A 15,912-nucleotide genomic window follows, 5' to 3' on the forward strand; every position below is an offset into this window, starting at 1 on the left:
AGGGGGGTGGCAAGAATCTTTGTTTTAGTCCCTGATGTCCCCAAGTACCTAAAGCAGTGCCCGGCCCACAGTAGGCAACCGAGGGTTATTGCTCATCTCCAGCAAGTGGCAAATCTGTCCGGGCTGGGCTCTAGCTGACGTGGCGTGGGCGTGGATTACCGGGTCTCCTAGAGGCCCGAAGACACCTGATAGGGCACAACTCTCCTGTTCCCTCGACAGTGAATGTGCTGGGGACCCAGGGCCCTTGGTGTTGCCTCCCTGCCCCCTTGGGAACCCCCCGGGGCTGCTTGGGTGGTTGCTCTATTCCGTCTGAGCTGAGGTCTCCCTCTCAGGTGTCTCTTGTGTGACACCTGCAGGTGATTTACTCCATGTAAGAGCCAGGGGCACTCCCAGGGCACGGATGCCTTCACGCACACTCCGTGCTCTCAAGGCCTCTGAGCCCTGCTCTCTGCCCCAGCCCCCGACCCCCTCCCCAGCCCCTGTGGGGTTCCAGCAATATGTTGTCTGGTGCCTGGACCCGTGGGAGAAACCTCCCCGAGTGGGGTTGGGGCAGGAGGTGCCGGGGACCCATTGCAGCTCTGAACCCCCGTCTTCCTTTCTGGGTCTCAGGATGGTGAGATGGTCCCCTACAGCTTTGACAACCAGGCCAAGCACTCCCTGCGGCGGCTGGGGAAGCGCTACCAATTCCAGATCCGGGACCTGCACCTCGAGGATGCTGGCATTTACCAGGTCAAGGTGGAGGATGTGCAAATCTTCTCCACCGAACTGGATGCTAGCGGTGGGTGCCCCCTCCCCGCCCACGGGAGAAGTTAGAGTGGGGATCCTTTAGGAGTGGGGCCCATGGGTGCCATGGCGGGGTGGAGCTAAACGTGATATGCACCCCCCCCCCCCAAGTCTGTAAGGGAGAGGAATGCACAGCCGGGCGCTTACAGTGAAATGATCTCTGCTTTCCCAAAGTCTTGGTCCGAGGTCGGTGCTCTCTTGGTGCTGAGCTGGGCTGCCCCAGTTCCAGCCCCAGGCGTACAATGTCCCAGCCACGGCCCTTCGGAGCCACCAATCATGTCCACATTGGGTCCTTTCGGATGCAGACTCTCACCTCCCACACTCCCCAGCAAGAAGCTCCACCCAGGTGCTCGGGGGCCGCGCGGACCCCTTCCCTCCCTGCCTCCCGTGCGCCCTCCCCACCTGGCTCCCGGCCCGTCCTCTCTCATCGAGCTCTGTCCCATTGCCGCAAGTGTTACCCCCACCCCAGAGCACTTGCTCCAGAGCCCTCCTGGGAGGACAGGCCGGGGGAAGCAAGCTTTGAGCAGTCGGGATGTAAAGAACATGGTTCCAAATCAAGGTTGGGGAAGAAGGAGGGCATGAGATCTCCAGGCCTGGAACGCCCGCCCGGACGGGGCTTTGAGGGGCCGAGAGATGACGTGGGTCGAGGGGAGAGGGACAGGGGCTTTGGAGTCAGCCGTCCCGGGAGGGGGCCCTGACCGGGCTGCCCGTTGGTCGGGGCAGGCCGGGTTTCCTTACTTGGGGAAGGGAAGAGCATTACCTGTGTTGGCGGTGGTCAGAGGACCGAGGAGAGACGTGTGTGGCGCCGCGGCCGTCGGCGTGTTGGTTTCCTTCACGTCCCCGTCTTGGCCCCAGACATCATCTCTGGGTTTAGGATTAGAGACTTCCAGAGCCGAGGACAGGCTCACTGCTCATAACCTCACCATCACCTCCTGCTTTATGCTGGGAAGTGTCACCTGGGGGGGAGGTGGCCTGCCCAAGGTGGCACAGGAGGTTTGTGGCTGAGCCGGTCAGGACCTGGGCCTCTGAGCTCCCGGCCCCGCTGTGTCAGGTCACGCCGTGCCAGGCTGCCAAGCTGACGCCCCCGTTCCCGCTTCCCCGACAGCCATCCCCTCCAGAGTGGTGGTCCCGCTGGCTGAGGCCCACTGTGAAGAGCAGGGTGATGCTGTCTTCGAGTGCACTCTCTCCAGCCCCTGCCCCCACGCCGCCTGGAGCTTCCGGCACCGGCCGCTCCAGCCCAGCGACAGATACGAAGTGTCTGTGTCCCCCGACGAGCTGACCCACCGGCTGGTGGTAAGGGGAGTCCGTGTCTCAGACATGGGCCCCTACTCGCTGAGCACTGGGTTCCACGGCTCTAGCGCCTGGCTGGTGGTTGGAGGTGGTGAGTGGTTCATCCCTCTGTCTTTCCCTGTCGGTACCAAGGCAAGACTCAGGGCCAGGGCGGGGGGTGGGGGCACGAAAGAGGCCAGGGCCAGGGGCTTCCTTGGGCCAGTCATTCGCTTGAGATGATTCTTCCCTTGAGGATGAGAAAGGCTCCTGAGACCTGTCCCTGCCCCACTGCGATGCAGGCCCTGCCCAGCCAGCCCAGTCCTCCTCTGGGACGTGTGCTCCGCGGGGCTTCTGCGACTCCTCTGTGGGCGCAGATCCGAGGGCCTGAGGGTCCTGGCCAGGGCTTGGCCCAGGTTCAGCAGGACGAGAAGTCCCTGGGTCAGGCCAAAGAGCTCCCTCAAACCCCCCTAGGGATTTGGGCTCAAGGTGATCCCAGGCACCTGTAAAGTGGGCATTTGTAAGGCAGACGGTGGGGCACACAGACCTTTTAAAAATCATGCAACTGGTCACGGCGGTTTGATAACCTCGTGAGTTTTAGGTTATGTTTTTTTCTCCAAAAGTACTTATGAGCCACATAGTGGGGCAGGGTGGTTGTGGGTACAGGGCTGGGGGAGGTGCTGATAGGATTCGTCTATCAGTGGGCTGGCACGCCCTGGCTTCCTTCTGAGATGGTCAGCTTTGCTCTACTGGGGAAACTAAGGGTCATGCAAAGCAGTTGGGGTCAGACAGGTGCCTTGGCCTGATTTAACGGGTCTTTTCTTTTGTCTCTCTATGGGGGCATTGACCTCTCACCAAAGCTGGAAAGGATAAAAGCCTTCTGACCACAAGGGCTGACCATCAGCGGCAAGCACGAGGGGCCCGGGCCTCAGAAGCAGGAGATTCCGGAAGCATCAGTGGCGAGGGAGGGGAACTCAGAGAGCAGGGTCCCCTGGAGGGCTACCTCAATGGGGCCGGACCTGCTTCTGGGCTGCCACTCACAGCTGGCCCCGAGACAGGTGGCCTCGGTGGACATGGCTACTCCCTGATAGGGAGTGATGGGACAGATGGCTCAGCCTGGGGCCCTGGGCAGGCCAGAAAGGGCTTTCTGGAAGCAGAGGGAGGCATGGCCACTCCCTCTGGGGAAAATCAGCTCCACGCAGAGGGAGGCCGGGGCCGAAGCCTTCCCGGGAGCCCCTATCTACAGGGAGAGGGCCTGGGATCAGGGTGGGGCCTCGTGGAAGGTCAACAGCAAGATCTTGGCAGAGACAGTGATGGGGACAGAGGCGGGAGGCTGGCAGGAGGCTGGGAGGCCGAGTCCAGGCACACTCAGGTGGCAGGACTGCAGAGCAGCGGGGAAGGAAAGGAGTCCAGAGAGGACCATGGGAGTCCCCTGCACAGGCATGGCCAGGACCGACTCTGCAGTGCTCCTTTGGGACCTGGGAGAGGAGAGACAGCCCCGAGGGGATCCCAGTCTGGTCCTGGGGGCTCTTGGTCAGAAGAGGAAGTGATGGAGATTTTGCCTGCAGGGAGCCTGGGTGAGGTGGAGGGAGGGGGGGACCTGAGCAGGGAAAGACAGAGAGGAGCCACAAGGACAGTGTGGGGCAGTGGGACCGGCCCGGGGGGAGCTGGGGACAGCAGTGGGCCAGGTGGTCCTGGGGCCCGGGCGTATCCCGGAGAGAGAGCTTCTAGCTCCAAGATAGGCCCAGGCCCTGCGTCCTGGGGCCCTCGGGCAGGCAGAGGTGCTGATGATGGGGAAGCAGGGGGCTTGTGGGAGCCCGAGGAATCCCGAGGGCAGAGATCTGTAGGAAAGAACTCCCAGGAGCCCTCACAGCCTGGTAGCAGAAAGTTCTTCCTGGGACAAGGGGGGCCTGAGGCCAAAGCTGAGGAGTGGCTACAGGCAGCCGATCAAGGCCCAGGGAGGTCAGCGGGCGGGAGGGACGGCTACCAGAGCAGCCCTGTAGGCCCAGGAGGCCCCGGGGGCTGGGAAAGGGGCCTACAGGGGCTCGGGGGAAGGGAAGGCCAGGAGACAGCGGGGGGCTGGGGCGAGGCAGGGGATGGCTCTGGAAGCTTCCAGTATTCCCAAGGCTGGCCAGCAGGGCAGCGGGGAGCAGCGGGTGCTGGAAGAATGGAGGCTGAGAGCACAGGTCCTTGGGATGGCACAGGGGCCAGCCTCAGCAAAAGCGGGGCCCCCCACCAGCCTGGCATGTTGGTGTCTGGAGAAGGGCAAGGTGGGGTGGGTGGTGCCCAGGAGGCTGGACTGATGGGGTCTGGTCAGGGGGTGGATAGCAGAGGCCACAGGCCAGTTGGGTCTCCAAGCCTGGGGGCTCTGGGGGCTGGGGAGGCCCTAGGAGACCCCGGACCGAGAGGTCCAGGGGCAATGGGCTCTGGGCCAGATTTCTGGAACAGATCAGGGACGCCCAGAGGGAAAAGAGGTGAGACAGGCTATGATGAGGACGGCTTAGGGGGCCCAGGAGGGATGGAATCGAGGTTTGGCGACGGCTTCGGGTACGCTGGACGAACAGGCCCTGAAAACCGCGCTGGCTACGGCGGTGCCTCGGCCGTGTCGGGGGAAGTGGGATCTGCCGATGGCACGGGTCGTGGGGTTGCCTCTGGGGCACCTGGGGGAACAGAGTCTGAGGAAGGGGGTGGTTACAGGCATGGCTCGGGGGTGCCTGGCGGAACGTGGTCTGGAAAGAAAGACAGTGATGGGCCTGCAGTAAGAGGGTCGGGGAGGTTTGGTCGTCTCCAGAGTGGCTCAGGTGGCCCTGACAGAGGGCCCGCGGGTGACGCCGGGATGCTCGCGGAGGCCGAGGCTGCCTCCAGAGGCCCGGGGGAGGGCGGCCCCCGGGGAAGGCATCATTCCAGGGGTGGCCTAGGGAGTCCCGGCGCAGCGGGGTCTGCGGATGGAGGTGGCTATGGGGTCTCTGCAACAACGGAGGCCTTTGGGGAGGGACACGCGGAGGCAGAATCAGGGGTCTCTGGAAGAATAAGGCCCGGGAGTCAGCCTGGAGACTATGGGGACTTCAGAGCCTCAGGGGCCTCTGGAAAAGGAGGCCACGAGCATGGCTCTGGGGAAGCAGGAGCCACAGATCCGAGGTACCTGAAGGCCGGAGGCGACAGGAATGATGGGGTTGGGAGCAGGGACCTTGGCACTAGAGCCTCTGCCGCTGGAGCCGGCCATTGGGGTGGTACCAGGTTCCCCGGGGCACTCGCTCCTCGTGCTGGGGACGGTTCTGGGAGCCAGGGGCCTTATGGGTCTGCTGACACGCTAGGCTACGGCGGGCCAGGAATTCAAGGGCCTCAGCAAGTCGGAAGCGGAACAGCTTATAGAGGAGGGTCTAAAGGGCTTGGGTCTGGGGGGCTGGGGCCAGCGGGGGAGGCAGGCTTTAGAGACAGCTCAGGAGACCGTGGGGGAAGGGGTTCAGGCACCGAGGTAGGTTATAAGGCTGGTATTGGGGTTTCTGGGGGAATGGGATCAGTAGACGAGGTAGACCATAGGAAGGCTTGGGGAACTCCAGAGAGAATGGGCTCAGGGGGGGAAGCAGGTCACAGGGATGGTTTGGGGGTTCCTGGGAGAACTGGGCCAGGGGGTGAAATAGGTGATAAGGATGGCTTGGGGGGTCTTGGGAGAATGGGGATGGGCGGTGAGGCAGGTTATGGGGATGGTTTGGGGGGTCCTGGGAGAATAGGGAAGGGGGGTAAGGCAGGTGATGGGGATGGTTTGGGGGGTCCTGGGAGAAGGGGGATGGGGGGTGAAGCAGGTTATGGGGATGGTTTCGGGGGTCCTGGGAGAATGGGGTCAGGGGGTGAGGCAGGTTATAAGGATGGTTTGGGGGTTCCTGGGAGAATGGGGATGGGGGGTGAAGCAGGTTATGGGGATGGTTTCGGGGGTCCTGGGAGAATGGGGTCAGGGGGTGAGGCAGGTTATAAGGATGGTTTGGGGGGTCCTGGAAGAACGGGATCAGGGGATGAGGCAGGTTATGGGGATGGTCTGGGGGGTCCTGGGAGAATAGGGAAGGGGGGTGAGGCAGGTTATAAGGATAGTTTAGGGGGTCCTGGGAGAAGGGGGATGGGGGGTGAGGCAGGTGATGGGGATGGTTTGGGGGGTCCTGTGAGAAGGGGGATGGGGGGTGAAGCAAGTTATGGGGATGGTTTTGGGGGTCCTGGGAGAATGGGGATGGGGGGTGAAGCAGGTTATGGAGATGGTTTCGGGGCTCCTGGGAGAATGGGGTCAGGGGGTGAGGCAGGTTATAAGGATGGTTTGGGGGGTCCTGGGAGAATGGGGATGGGGGGTGAGGCAGGTTATAAGGATAGTTTGGGGGGTCCTGGGAGAATGCAGATGGGGGGTGAAGCAGGTTATGGGGATGGTTTCGGGGCTCCTGGGAGAATGGGGTCAGGGGGTGAGGCAGGTTATAAGGATGGTTTGGGGGGTCCTGGGAGAATGGGGATGGGGGGTGAGGCAGGTTATAAGGATAGTTTGGGGGGTCCTGGGAGAATGGGGATGGGGGGTGAAGCAGGTTATGGGGATGGTTTCGGGGGTCCTGGGAGAATGGGGTCAGGGGGTGAAGCAGGTTATAAGGATGGTTTGGGGGATCCTGGGAGAATGGGGATGGGGGGTGAGGCAGGTTATAAGGATAGTTTGGGGGGTCCTGGGAGAATGGGGATGGGGGGTGAAGCAGGTTATGGGGATGGTTTCGGGGGTCCTGGGAGAGAGGGGATGGCGGGTGAAGCAGGTTATAAAGATGGTTTGGGGGGTCCTGGGAGAATGGGGTCAGGGACTGAAGCCGGCTATGGGGATGGTATGGGGGGTCCTGGAAGAATGGGGATGGGCAGTGAGGGAGGTTATAAGGATGGTTTGGGGGGTCCTGGGAGAATGGGAGTAGAGGGTAAGGCAGGTTATGGGGATGGTTTGGGGGGTCCTGGGAGAATGGGGATGGGGGGTGAGTCAGGTTATAAGGATGGTTTGGGGGGTCCTGGGAGAATGGGGTCAGGGACTGAAGCCGGCTATGGAGATGGCATGGGGGGTCCTGGAAGAATGGGGATGGGCAGTGAGGGAGGTTATAAGGATGGTTTGGGGGGTCCTGGGAGAATGGGGTCAGGGACTGAAGCCGGCTATGGGGATGGTATGGGGGGTCCTGGAAGAATGGGGATGGGCAGTGAGGGAGGTTATAAGGATGGTTTGGGGGGTCCTGGGAGAATGGGAGTAGAGGGTAAGGCAGGTTATGGGGATGGTTTGGGGGGTCCTGGGAGAATGGGGATGGGGGGTGAGTCAGGTTATAAGGATGGTTTGGGGGGTCCTGGGAGCATGGGGTCAGGGGCTGAGGTAGGCTATGGAGATGGTTTGGGGGGTTCTGGGAGAATGGGAGTAGGGGGTAAGGCAGGTTCTAAGGATGGTTTGGGGGGTCCTGGGAGAATGGGGATGGGGGGTGGGGCAGGTTATAAGGATGGTTTGGGGGGTCCTGGGAGCATGGGGTCAGGGGCTGAGGTAGGCTATGGAGATGGTTTGGGGGGTTCTGGGAGAATGGGGCCAGGGGCTGAAGCCGGCTATGGGGATGGTATGGGGGGTCCTGGGAGAATGGGGCTAGGGGCTGAAGCTAGCTATGGGGATGGTTTAGGGGGTCCTGGGAGAATTGGGTCAGAGGGAGCGGCAGGTTCTAAGGATGGTATGGGGGGTCCTGGGAGAATGGGGATGGGCAGTGCGGCAGGTTATAAGGATGGTTTGAGGGGTCCTGGGAGAATGGGGTCAGGGACTGAAGCCGGCTATGGGGATGGTATGGGGGGTCCTGGGAGAACGGGGATGGGCAGTGAGGCAGGTTCTAAGGATGGTTTGGGGGGTCCTGGGAGAATGGGGCCAGGGGCTGAAGCCGGCTATGGGGATGGTATGGGGGGTCCTGGGAGAATGGGGATGGGCAGTGAGGCAGGTTATAAGGATGGTTTCGGGGGTCCTGGGAGAATGGGGTCAGGGGCTGAAGCCGGCTATGGGGATGGTATGGGGGGTCCTGGGAGAATGGGGATGGGCAGTGAGGCAGGTTCTAAGGATGGTTTGGGGGGTCCTGGGAGAATGGGGTCAGGGACTGAAGCTGGCTATGGGGATGGTATGGGGGGTCCTGGGAGAATGGGGATGGGCAGTGAGGCAGGTTATAAGGATGGTTTGAGGGGTCCTGGGAGAATGGGGTCAGGGACTGAAGCCGGCTATGGGGATGGTATGGGGGGTCCTGGGAGAACGGGGATGGGCAGTGAGGCAGGTTCTAAGGATGGTTTGGGGGGTCCTGGGAGAATGGGGCCAGGGGCTGAAGCCGGCTATGGGGATGGTATGGGGGGTCCTGGGAGAATGGGAATGGGCAGTGAGGCAGGTTATAAGGATGGTTTCGGGGGTCCTGGGAGAATGGGGTCAGGGGCTGAAGCCGGCTATGGGGATGGTATGGGGGGTCCTGGGAGAATGGGGATGGGCAGTGAGGCAGGTTCTAAGGATGGTTTGGGGGGTCCTGGGAGAATGGGGTCAGGGACTGAAGCTGGCTATGGGGATGGTATGGGGGGTCCTGGGAGAATGGGGATGGGCAGTGAGGCAGGTTATAAGGATGGTTTGGGGGGTCCTGGGAGAATGGGGTCAGGGACTGAAGCCGGCTATGGAGATGGTATGGGGGGTCCTGGGAGAATTGGGTCAGAGGGAGCGGCAGGTTCTAAGGATGGTTTGGGGGGTCCTGGGAGAATGGGGCCAGGGACTGAAGCCGGCTATGGGGATGGTTTAGGGGGTCCTGGGAGAATTGGGTCAGAGGGAGCGGCAGGTTCTAAGGATGGTTTGGGGGGTCCTGGGAGAATGGGGCCAGGGGCTGAAGCCGGCTATGGGGATGGTATGGGGGGTCCTGGGAGAATGGGAATAAAGGGTGAGGCAGGTTCTAAGGATGGTTTGGGGGGTCCTGGGAGAATGGGGTCAGGGGCTGAAGCTGGCTATGGGGATGGTTTAGGGGGTCCTGGGAGAATGGGGATGGGGAGTGAGGCAGGTTATAAGGGTGGTTTGGCGGGTCCTGGGAGAATCGGGTCCGGGGGTGAGGCAGGTTATGGGGATGGCTTGGGGGATTCTCAGGTAATTGGGTCAGGGAGTGAAGCAGGCTATAGGGATGGTTTGGGGCCTGCTAGGGGACTGGGGTCAGGAAGTGAGGCAGATTATATGGGAGGCTCAGGAGGACCTGAAGAAATAGGGTCAGAAGGTGAGGTGGGTTACAGAGATGGGTCAGGGAAGTTCGGAGTAACAGGCACACAGGCTGGAGTGGGATATAAGGGTGGACCCAGAAGCCAGGAAGCCACAGGGCACGGGTCAAAGTACTGGACAGCATCAGAGGGGTCTGATGGTGGCACAAGCGCCAAGGATGGTTCAGAGAAGGCCAGAGGAATGGGGCCCGTGAAAGGGTCAGCACCCGGAATGGGCTCTAGGATGGCTGGAACGCCGGGCACTGCAGATGGCACAACATGCAGGGACAGCCCAAGGGGCCCAGACGTGCTGGGGGTTCAAGGAGGGCCACAGATTCTTTCAGATGGGCAGGACTCCAAGAAGGGTCTCGGGGGCTCCGGAACCTCAGGGGTTCCTGAGGCCGTGGGGGCTGCTGGCTCTGTGGGAAAATCAGGAGTCAGAGAGTGGCAAGGTGCTGCTGGGACCCCAGGATCTCGTGGGGACAGAGAGGCTCCCAGCAGGGAGGGCAGGTCTGCAGACAAGGCAGGTGGTTTGAGGGCTCCTGGGTTTCTCGATGGTCAGGGGGCAGTAGAGGGCGAGACCTGGGCAGGGGCAGCTGCTCTGGAATCTGGACATGAGCAGGACTTCGGGAAAGCAGGCCCAGGGACAGCAGACAGGGGTAGAGCAGCTGGCCCGGGGGGACTGGCACCTCAGGGGGAGGTGGGAGGCAGAGGGATGGGAGCGACACGGGGGGACTCAGTGGGTACAGGCCAGGTTCTGGACAGCAGCTGGATGCCTGGGGAAGGTTCTGCTGGTGGGCGAGGGGCAAGCCACACTGGGGTCCCAGGCGGGGAAGACCAGGGGTTGGGCCCAGGCAGCACAGGTGCCGGGAGTCAGGCCCCAGGCTCTAGAGCTTCCAGATCTCTGCAAGAGAAAGATGCCACTTTCAGCGGGATCCATGAAGGGCCAGAGGGCTCCAGGGGCAGGAAAGGTGCTCTGGGCCAAGAAGGGGCTGCCGGGTGTCAAGGCCCACGGTTCCTGGATAGCAAAGGTTCAGGTCCTGGAAGGGGCAGGTCTACTGGCCCAGGGGACACAGGTGTCCTGGATAAGAGGGATTCTAGTGACAGGGAGAATGGCCTCCCTCGAAAACCTGGGGATCTAGGACCTCAGGGAGCCTGGAATGGCCTCGATGGTACTTTTGGCAAAAAGGACTCTATGGACAGGTCAGGGGGCGTCCAGAGCCTGGACTTTCAGCTAGACAAAGGACAAAGAGGAGATAGAGGGTCCCTGGGGCATCACAGATCCTTTGGGGCTGAGAATGACAAGGCCCAGGGTCCTGGGGCTCTGGAGGGACATGAGGGATGGGGAGCAGGAGAGTCAGGTGGGTCCGACAGGAGGCCTGGCCAGCTCAGAAGCTGGTCTCAAAGAGAGACAGAGGTGGAGGCTGGAACAGCCAAGAGAAGGGGAGCAGAGGAGGCCAGAGGCCCGGGGCAGCCGCTGTGGGGAGAGGACAGAGAGAGCCGAGGAGTGACTCTGCCCGGAGACCGCAGCTGGGAGCCCCCGACTCACCTTGGCAGCAGGAGAGGTGGCCTGGAGGGCAGGTCAGACACCTCTGGCCAGGGGAGGGACGCCACCCTGAGTCCCAGATCCAGATCCAAGCCTGGCACTGGCGGTTTCTCCACGGAGGCCCGAGGTGGGTATCTCCCAGGGGAAAGGCTCCAGTCGGGGGAGTCGGGGGGACTGGGATGACTGGGTCGAGCAGCCTCGTCCTCCTTGTACAGGTGGGCGCCAGGCCGCGCGAGGCTCAGGGGTCTCTGGGTCTCGCAGAGGGCGGGGGGAGGGGGCCTTCATCCGCTCCGCACCCCGGGGTCCTCTGCACCAGCTGAAACCCTGCTGAGCAAATGGAGGGGCTGGTTCTGCGGGCAGGACGTGGGCGCTTCCCCGGGCACGGTGCAGGCCACGGTCTGGGGGGGCCCTGGGGAAGTCCCCGGACCCCACACTCCCTCTGTGTCTCCAGGCCCCCTGGGCCACTTCTCTCGGGGCCTGACTGACACGGAAGTGCAGCACGGGGCGCCTGCTGTGCTCTCCTGCACCCTCACCCGCGACCTGGGCCCCGGGGCCTGGTTTAAAGATGGAGTCAAGGTACTGCCCCCTGCCCTGCTCCCCGGGGTGCATGGGGGGCTGGGTGGGGAGAAGGGGGTCAGGGGTGGGGGAGGGGGTCGGGGTCGGGCCCTAAAGCAGCGAAGAGTAGGGGGTCGGGGCTTTGTGAGAAAGTTCTCGTCCTTCATTTTACTGAAGCCCCGACCGCGGGGGAAGCCTAAGTAGCCGGGGTAGGTGTGTAGCGGGTGTGCCCCCCACTCGCCCCCAGCCCCCTCCTGTGCCCCCCATCAAAAATGCATGTCCTGTCCCAACACCCGTTGGAATCTACTGTCCTTCGAGGTGTCATACGGCCGCCACCTCCGCGCTCCCCCTGTCCCCGCACGTCCTCCCAGGAGGGTGGGCGTCACGGGGGTCGGAGCACGGGCCCTGGCGCCCCGCGAGACGGGCTCCCCAGCTGTGCGGCTTGCGGGTGGGCGCAGAGCAGCACTGCCCCGGGCTGGGCCACGTCCCCCACCTGCTGTGTCCCCGGCTGTTCCCGGCCCACCCGTTAGGGCCTGGGCAGGGCCAGGTGACGGGCTCCTCCGTGCCCTTGGTTGGCAGCTCGGCTCCCAGGACGGAGTCACCTTTGAGGAAGAAGGTCTCACGCGCAGGCTCCGCATTCCCCGTGCGGAGGGGACTCAGGCGGGGAAGTACGCCTTCGTGGCCGGCAGCCAGCGGAGCGAGGCCACCCTGCGTGTCCACGGTGAGGCCTCCTGCCCAGGCCCCCGCCCCGGGTGCCCCCGCCCCAGGCCTCCTGCTCCAAGCGCCCCAACCCCAGGCCTCCCACCCCAGGTGCCCTAACCCAAGGCCTCTGCCCCAGGTGCCCCGCCCCGGTCCCCCAACCCCAGGCCTCTGCCCCAAGTGCCCCAACCCCAGGCCTCTGCCCCAGGTGCCCCGCCCCCTCCAACCGCCCCCCCCCCCCCCCCAGCTGTGGGCTCACCAGCTCTGGGTGCCTAATCTTATCCTCAGTCCCAGAAGGTGATTTGAGAAAGCCAACCCCCTCCTCCCTAGTCCCTGTCAGGAAGTCCTGGGGGGGCGGCGGGGGTCCAGCCCTGGTCCCTCCTGCTGCAGGTGAAGCCCACTCAGGCCCTGGTTGGTCCTCCTGGCAGGGGGCGTCTTTGCTTTCAGCCTGTGCTTCCTTCTCTGGGTCCACTTGCTCCCCCCCCCCCCCCCCCCCGGCACAGAGCCCCACTGCCTTTGACTCCCCTGCCTGCTGTGTCTCTAGATCGCCCTGTCATCGCTCCTGACGTGACAGAGAGCCTGAGAGAGCCACTGGTGGTCAAGGCCGGGAAGCCAGTGACCATGAAGATCCCCTTCCAGAGCCACCTCCCAGTCCAGGCTGCCTGGAAAAAGGACGGGGTGGAGGTGGCGGGCGGCGGCGGCAGGGGGCCCCAGGTGGCCCTGGGGGACGGCTTCACTCGGCTGTGCCTCCCCAGCGCCAGCAGGAAGGACAGCGGCCGGTACAGCGTGACGCTGAGCAGCGATGGAGGCTCCGCGCGGGCGGAGGTCACCCTGCAGGTTATAGGTGCCAGCCCCAGCCTTCTCCCCGCGGAGGGTGCCCCCCTGCTCCACCCCTCACGCGCATGCTGCTGACGGTCCCAGCCTCAGGAGAGGAGCTAACACACAGGGCCCGCGGGACTGGTGGGGGTGGGATGGGGTCCCCAGCCTTGAGGGGCGCCAGCAGCAGCGTAGGACGGCTCGTGGCCAGAGGGCTGAGCGGGTCCCTGGACAGCACAGGGGTGCGTCCCGCGTCGCCTCTGCGGGCACCTGTGTGCAGTTGGGGGCGGAGACGGGGGCACTCCCCAGGTAACCCCGAGGCTCCCGGGCATCTTGCCCCAAGGCAGGCTTACCCGCTGATGAGGGGGGATGTCCAGGACCACCGCCCTCCAGCTCCCTTGACCCCCCTTCTCTTGTGCTCCTCTCGGTGGGCCCCCAGACAAGCCCCAGCCCCCACAAGGTCCCCTCGAGGTACAGGATCGCCACGGGGCTGGTGTCTGCCTCCGCTGGAGGCCCCCGCGGGACGACGGGGGCCAGGCCCTGGAGCGCTACGTGGTGGAGAGGCAGCAAGCTGGCAGGAGCACCTGGCTGAAGGTGGGCGAGCCCCCCGCAGACAGCACCACCTTCACCGATGCCCACGTGGAGCAGGGCAAGAAGTACACCTTCCGAGTGCGGGCTGTGACCTCTGAGGGGGCTGGGGAGGCCCTGGAGTCCGCGGAGGTGCTGGTGGCCCCTGAGGGTAAGAGGACGGGCCCTGGCCCCGGGCTCTCCACTGCGCAGAGGGCGGGCAGGCCTACCCAGACGCTGGGGGTCACTGCGGACGCTCCTACATCAGCTTCCTTTGGGGGTTGGCGGGCGATCAGGAAGCAAGGTTTATGGGCTCTTCTCCCAGCCGTGGCTCTGTGGGAGCAGGGGCAGGCTGGGGGGGCAGCACCGTCCTCCATCAGGTGCCCTCCATCTGGAGCATCTATCAGGGGACTCGAGCCCGAGGGGCCTCAGGGCTGCCTCTAGGCTCCTGGGCCACCAGCAGAACACGTCCTAGGGCAGGCGGGCTCAGCCCCCTGGTGCCCCCTGAGCCTCCCCGACAGCGTGGCCGCTCCCAGATGCCCCACTCCCTGTCCCCGGGGACCTCGCCGTGAGCTGGCACTTTTCCCCAGCCGCTGGCTGACCTGCGCCTTCTCTGCCCGCCAGCTCTCCCCAAGCCGCCCTCGGCCCCAGCCATCCAGGCGGCCTCCAGCCAGAGCATCACGCTGACGTGGACGGCACCTCGGGGCCCTGGCAGCGCCCACATCCTGGGCTACCTCATCGAGAAGCGCAAGAAGGGAAGCAACACCTGGACGGCGGTGAATGCCCAGCCCGTGCCTGGTGAGTGGCCCTGAACCGGTGCTCCACGTTGTCCCCGGCTCCAGGGCTTCCCTAGATGACCTCCTGGCTCCAGGGTCCTGTGGCATCTCCATCCCTGATGCCTTTAGTACACGGGGTCTCACCTGGGGGGCTTCGCCCCTGGGGACATTTGGCAATTGCCTGGCAGGGTCTGGCTGTCATAACTGCGGCCGGCGAGGTGGGGGCAGCGTGAAGAGGCCAGAGATGCTGCTAAACATCCTGCGAGTCACGGGCCACGCCGCTGTCCGCATCCCCGTGGCTCCAAACCAAGAGTGATCTGGCCACAAATGCCAACAGTGCCAGGGTTAGGAAACCCCGGTCTAACCGAGGGGTTGGGATGGAAGCCAGATCTTCCCTTTCTCATCCGTGACATGAGGAGGCGCGTCCCCGTGGTACCAACTTCCCTACAGTTTCCACGTTCTTTCCGGGATGAGCAAGGACTCAGAAAAGTCCAAGCCGATGTTTGCAGGAGAGAGAACAGGTTCGAAGCCCTGAGCATCTTGTCAGGAGGCCGGGTTTCGAGCCAGGGCCGTGCCCCTCAGGACCTCAGGACCTGCGTCTCTGGCAAGACGGCGGTGACCTAAGGGCATTCTCCCAGCGTCCCCGTCATCCTGTCTCCTTTATTGATCTACACAGATTTGTAGCAACAGGGATAAGCCTGCAAGGCAGAGAGAGCCGCAGAGGTTAAGGCACCTGTCGGCCTGCCCAGCAAGGTAGCGGCACAGCCCGACCGGGGCTGGGGCCTCTGATGCCCCGAGCCGTGATGTTTTGACCCCGGAGACAACCGAGTCACCCCGACCCGCCGGCCGGGCCGTAGAGAGGATGTGTTAGCCCTGAGCTTGGTCTTCTCCAGAGCTTGGAGGCGCGAGCCACCTGCGTGCCCGTCGCCTGGTGCTCCAGGGTGGGCCTAACGCGGGTGGGCTTCCCGCAGAGAGGAGGTGGACGGTGACGGACGTGCGGCAGGGCTGTCAGTACGAGTTCCGGGTCACGGCTGTGTCGCCCGCCGGCCCCGGAGAGCCTGGGCCCCCGTCGGATGCCGTCTTCGCTCGGGACCCCATGAGTAAGTGGAGCACACCCCAGGTGGGGGAGGGGGGAGCTGGGGAGAGCTCTGGAGCCCGTGGGACAGGACGGGGGCTGGAGGTAGGTGAGGGCCAGCCCTGAAGGAAACGGTCAGGAAGGCCGGAAGGCTTCTGGGCTGAGACCTATTTTCGGGGCCCCGAGGGCTCGAGATCAATAGGCCCAGAGGCCAAGCGGTGGGGATTAGAAGCAGCCCTTCCCAAGGTTACCCACTGTTGGGCCCCTGGGCCCCTCCGTCCTGGAGCTGGCCCACCCGTCCTATCGTATAACCACCCATCCGCCCAAGGGGGGACTTGTCATGACCGTGGGGCGCTGGAACCTCACCATTGACTCTACACCAGATGTTTGCTCATGACCATCACGATGGCTAACATCGTGCCCGGAAGTAGGTGAATAAATCCCGGCCTCTGCTTCCCTCCCTGCGGTTTCACACATCCAGGCACGGGCGGCTGTCTAAGCCGTGTTGGGAACAGCACAAACAGCGACCTGTGCCCCAAGATGCTTACAGCACCCAGCTCGTGACGTTGGCAGGGCCTACGGGAAAGGGGCCTGTCCTC

At 63.7% G+C, this 15,912-nt stretch overlaps 1 protein-coding gene across 2 annotated transcripts in view; it reads left to right on the forward strand.

The window, feature by feature from the left end:
* IGFN1 (immunoglobulin like and fibronectin type III domain containing 1) overlaps positions 1-15,912 on the forward strand; it is a 32,757-nt gene that overhangs the window by 10,172 nt on the left and 6,673 nt on the right. The window contains exons 10-19 of one of the 2 annotated variants that reach the window (XM_072733460.1): positions 610-778; positions 1,889-2,161; positions 2,910-2,959; positions 10,835-10,952; positions 11,277-11,401; positions 11,960-12,101; positions 12,624-12,923; positions 13,335-13,634; positions 14,087-14,260; positions 15,210-15,338. In XM_072733460.1, coding sequence (XP_072589561.1) covers positions 610-778; positions 1,889-2,161; positions 2,910-2,959; positions 10,835-10,952; positions 11,277-11,401; positions 11,960-12,101; positions 12,624-12,923; positions 13,335-13,634; positions 14,087-14,260; positions 15,210-15,338 — 1,780 coding nt within the window. Of the gene's footprint in view, positions 1-609; positions 779-1,888; positions 2,162-2,909; positions 2,960-9,061; positions 10,953-11,276; positions 11,402-11,959; positions 12,102-12,623; positions 12,924-13,334; positions 13,635-14,086; positions 14,261-15,209; positions 15,339-15,912 lie in introns of those variants that run through there. The other variant, XM_072733458.1, reaches the window with a different exon arrangement.

The sequence above is a fragment of the Vulpes vulpes genome, chromosome 13 (genome assembly GCF_048418805.1).
Source record: "Vulpes vulpes isolate BD-2025 chromosome 13, VulVul3, whole genome shotgun sequence".
Taxonomy (NCBI): Eukaryota; Metazoa; Chordata; class Mammalia; order Carnivora; family Canidae; genus Vulpes; species Vulpes vulpes.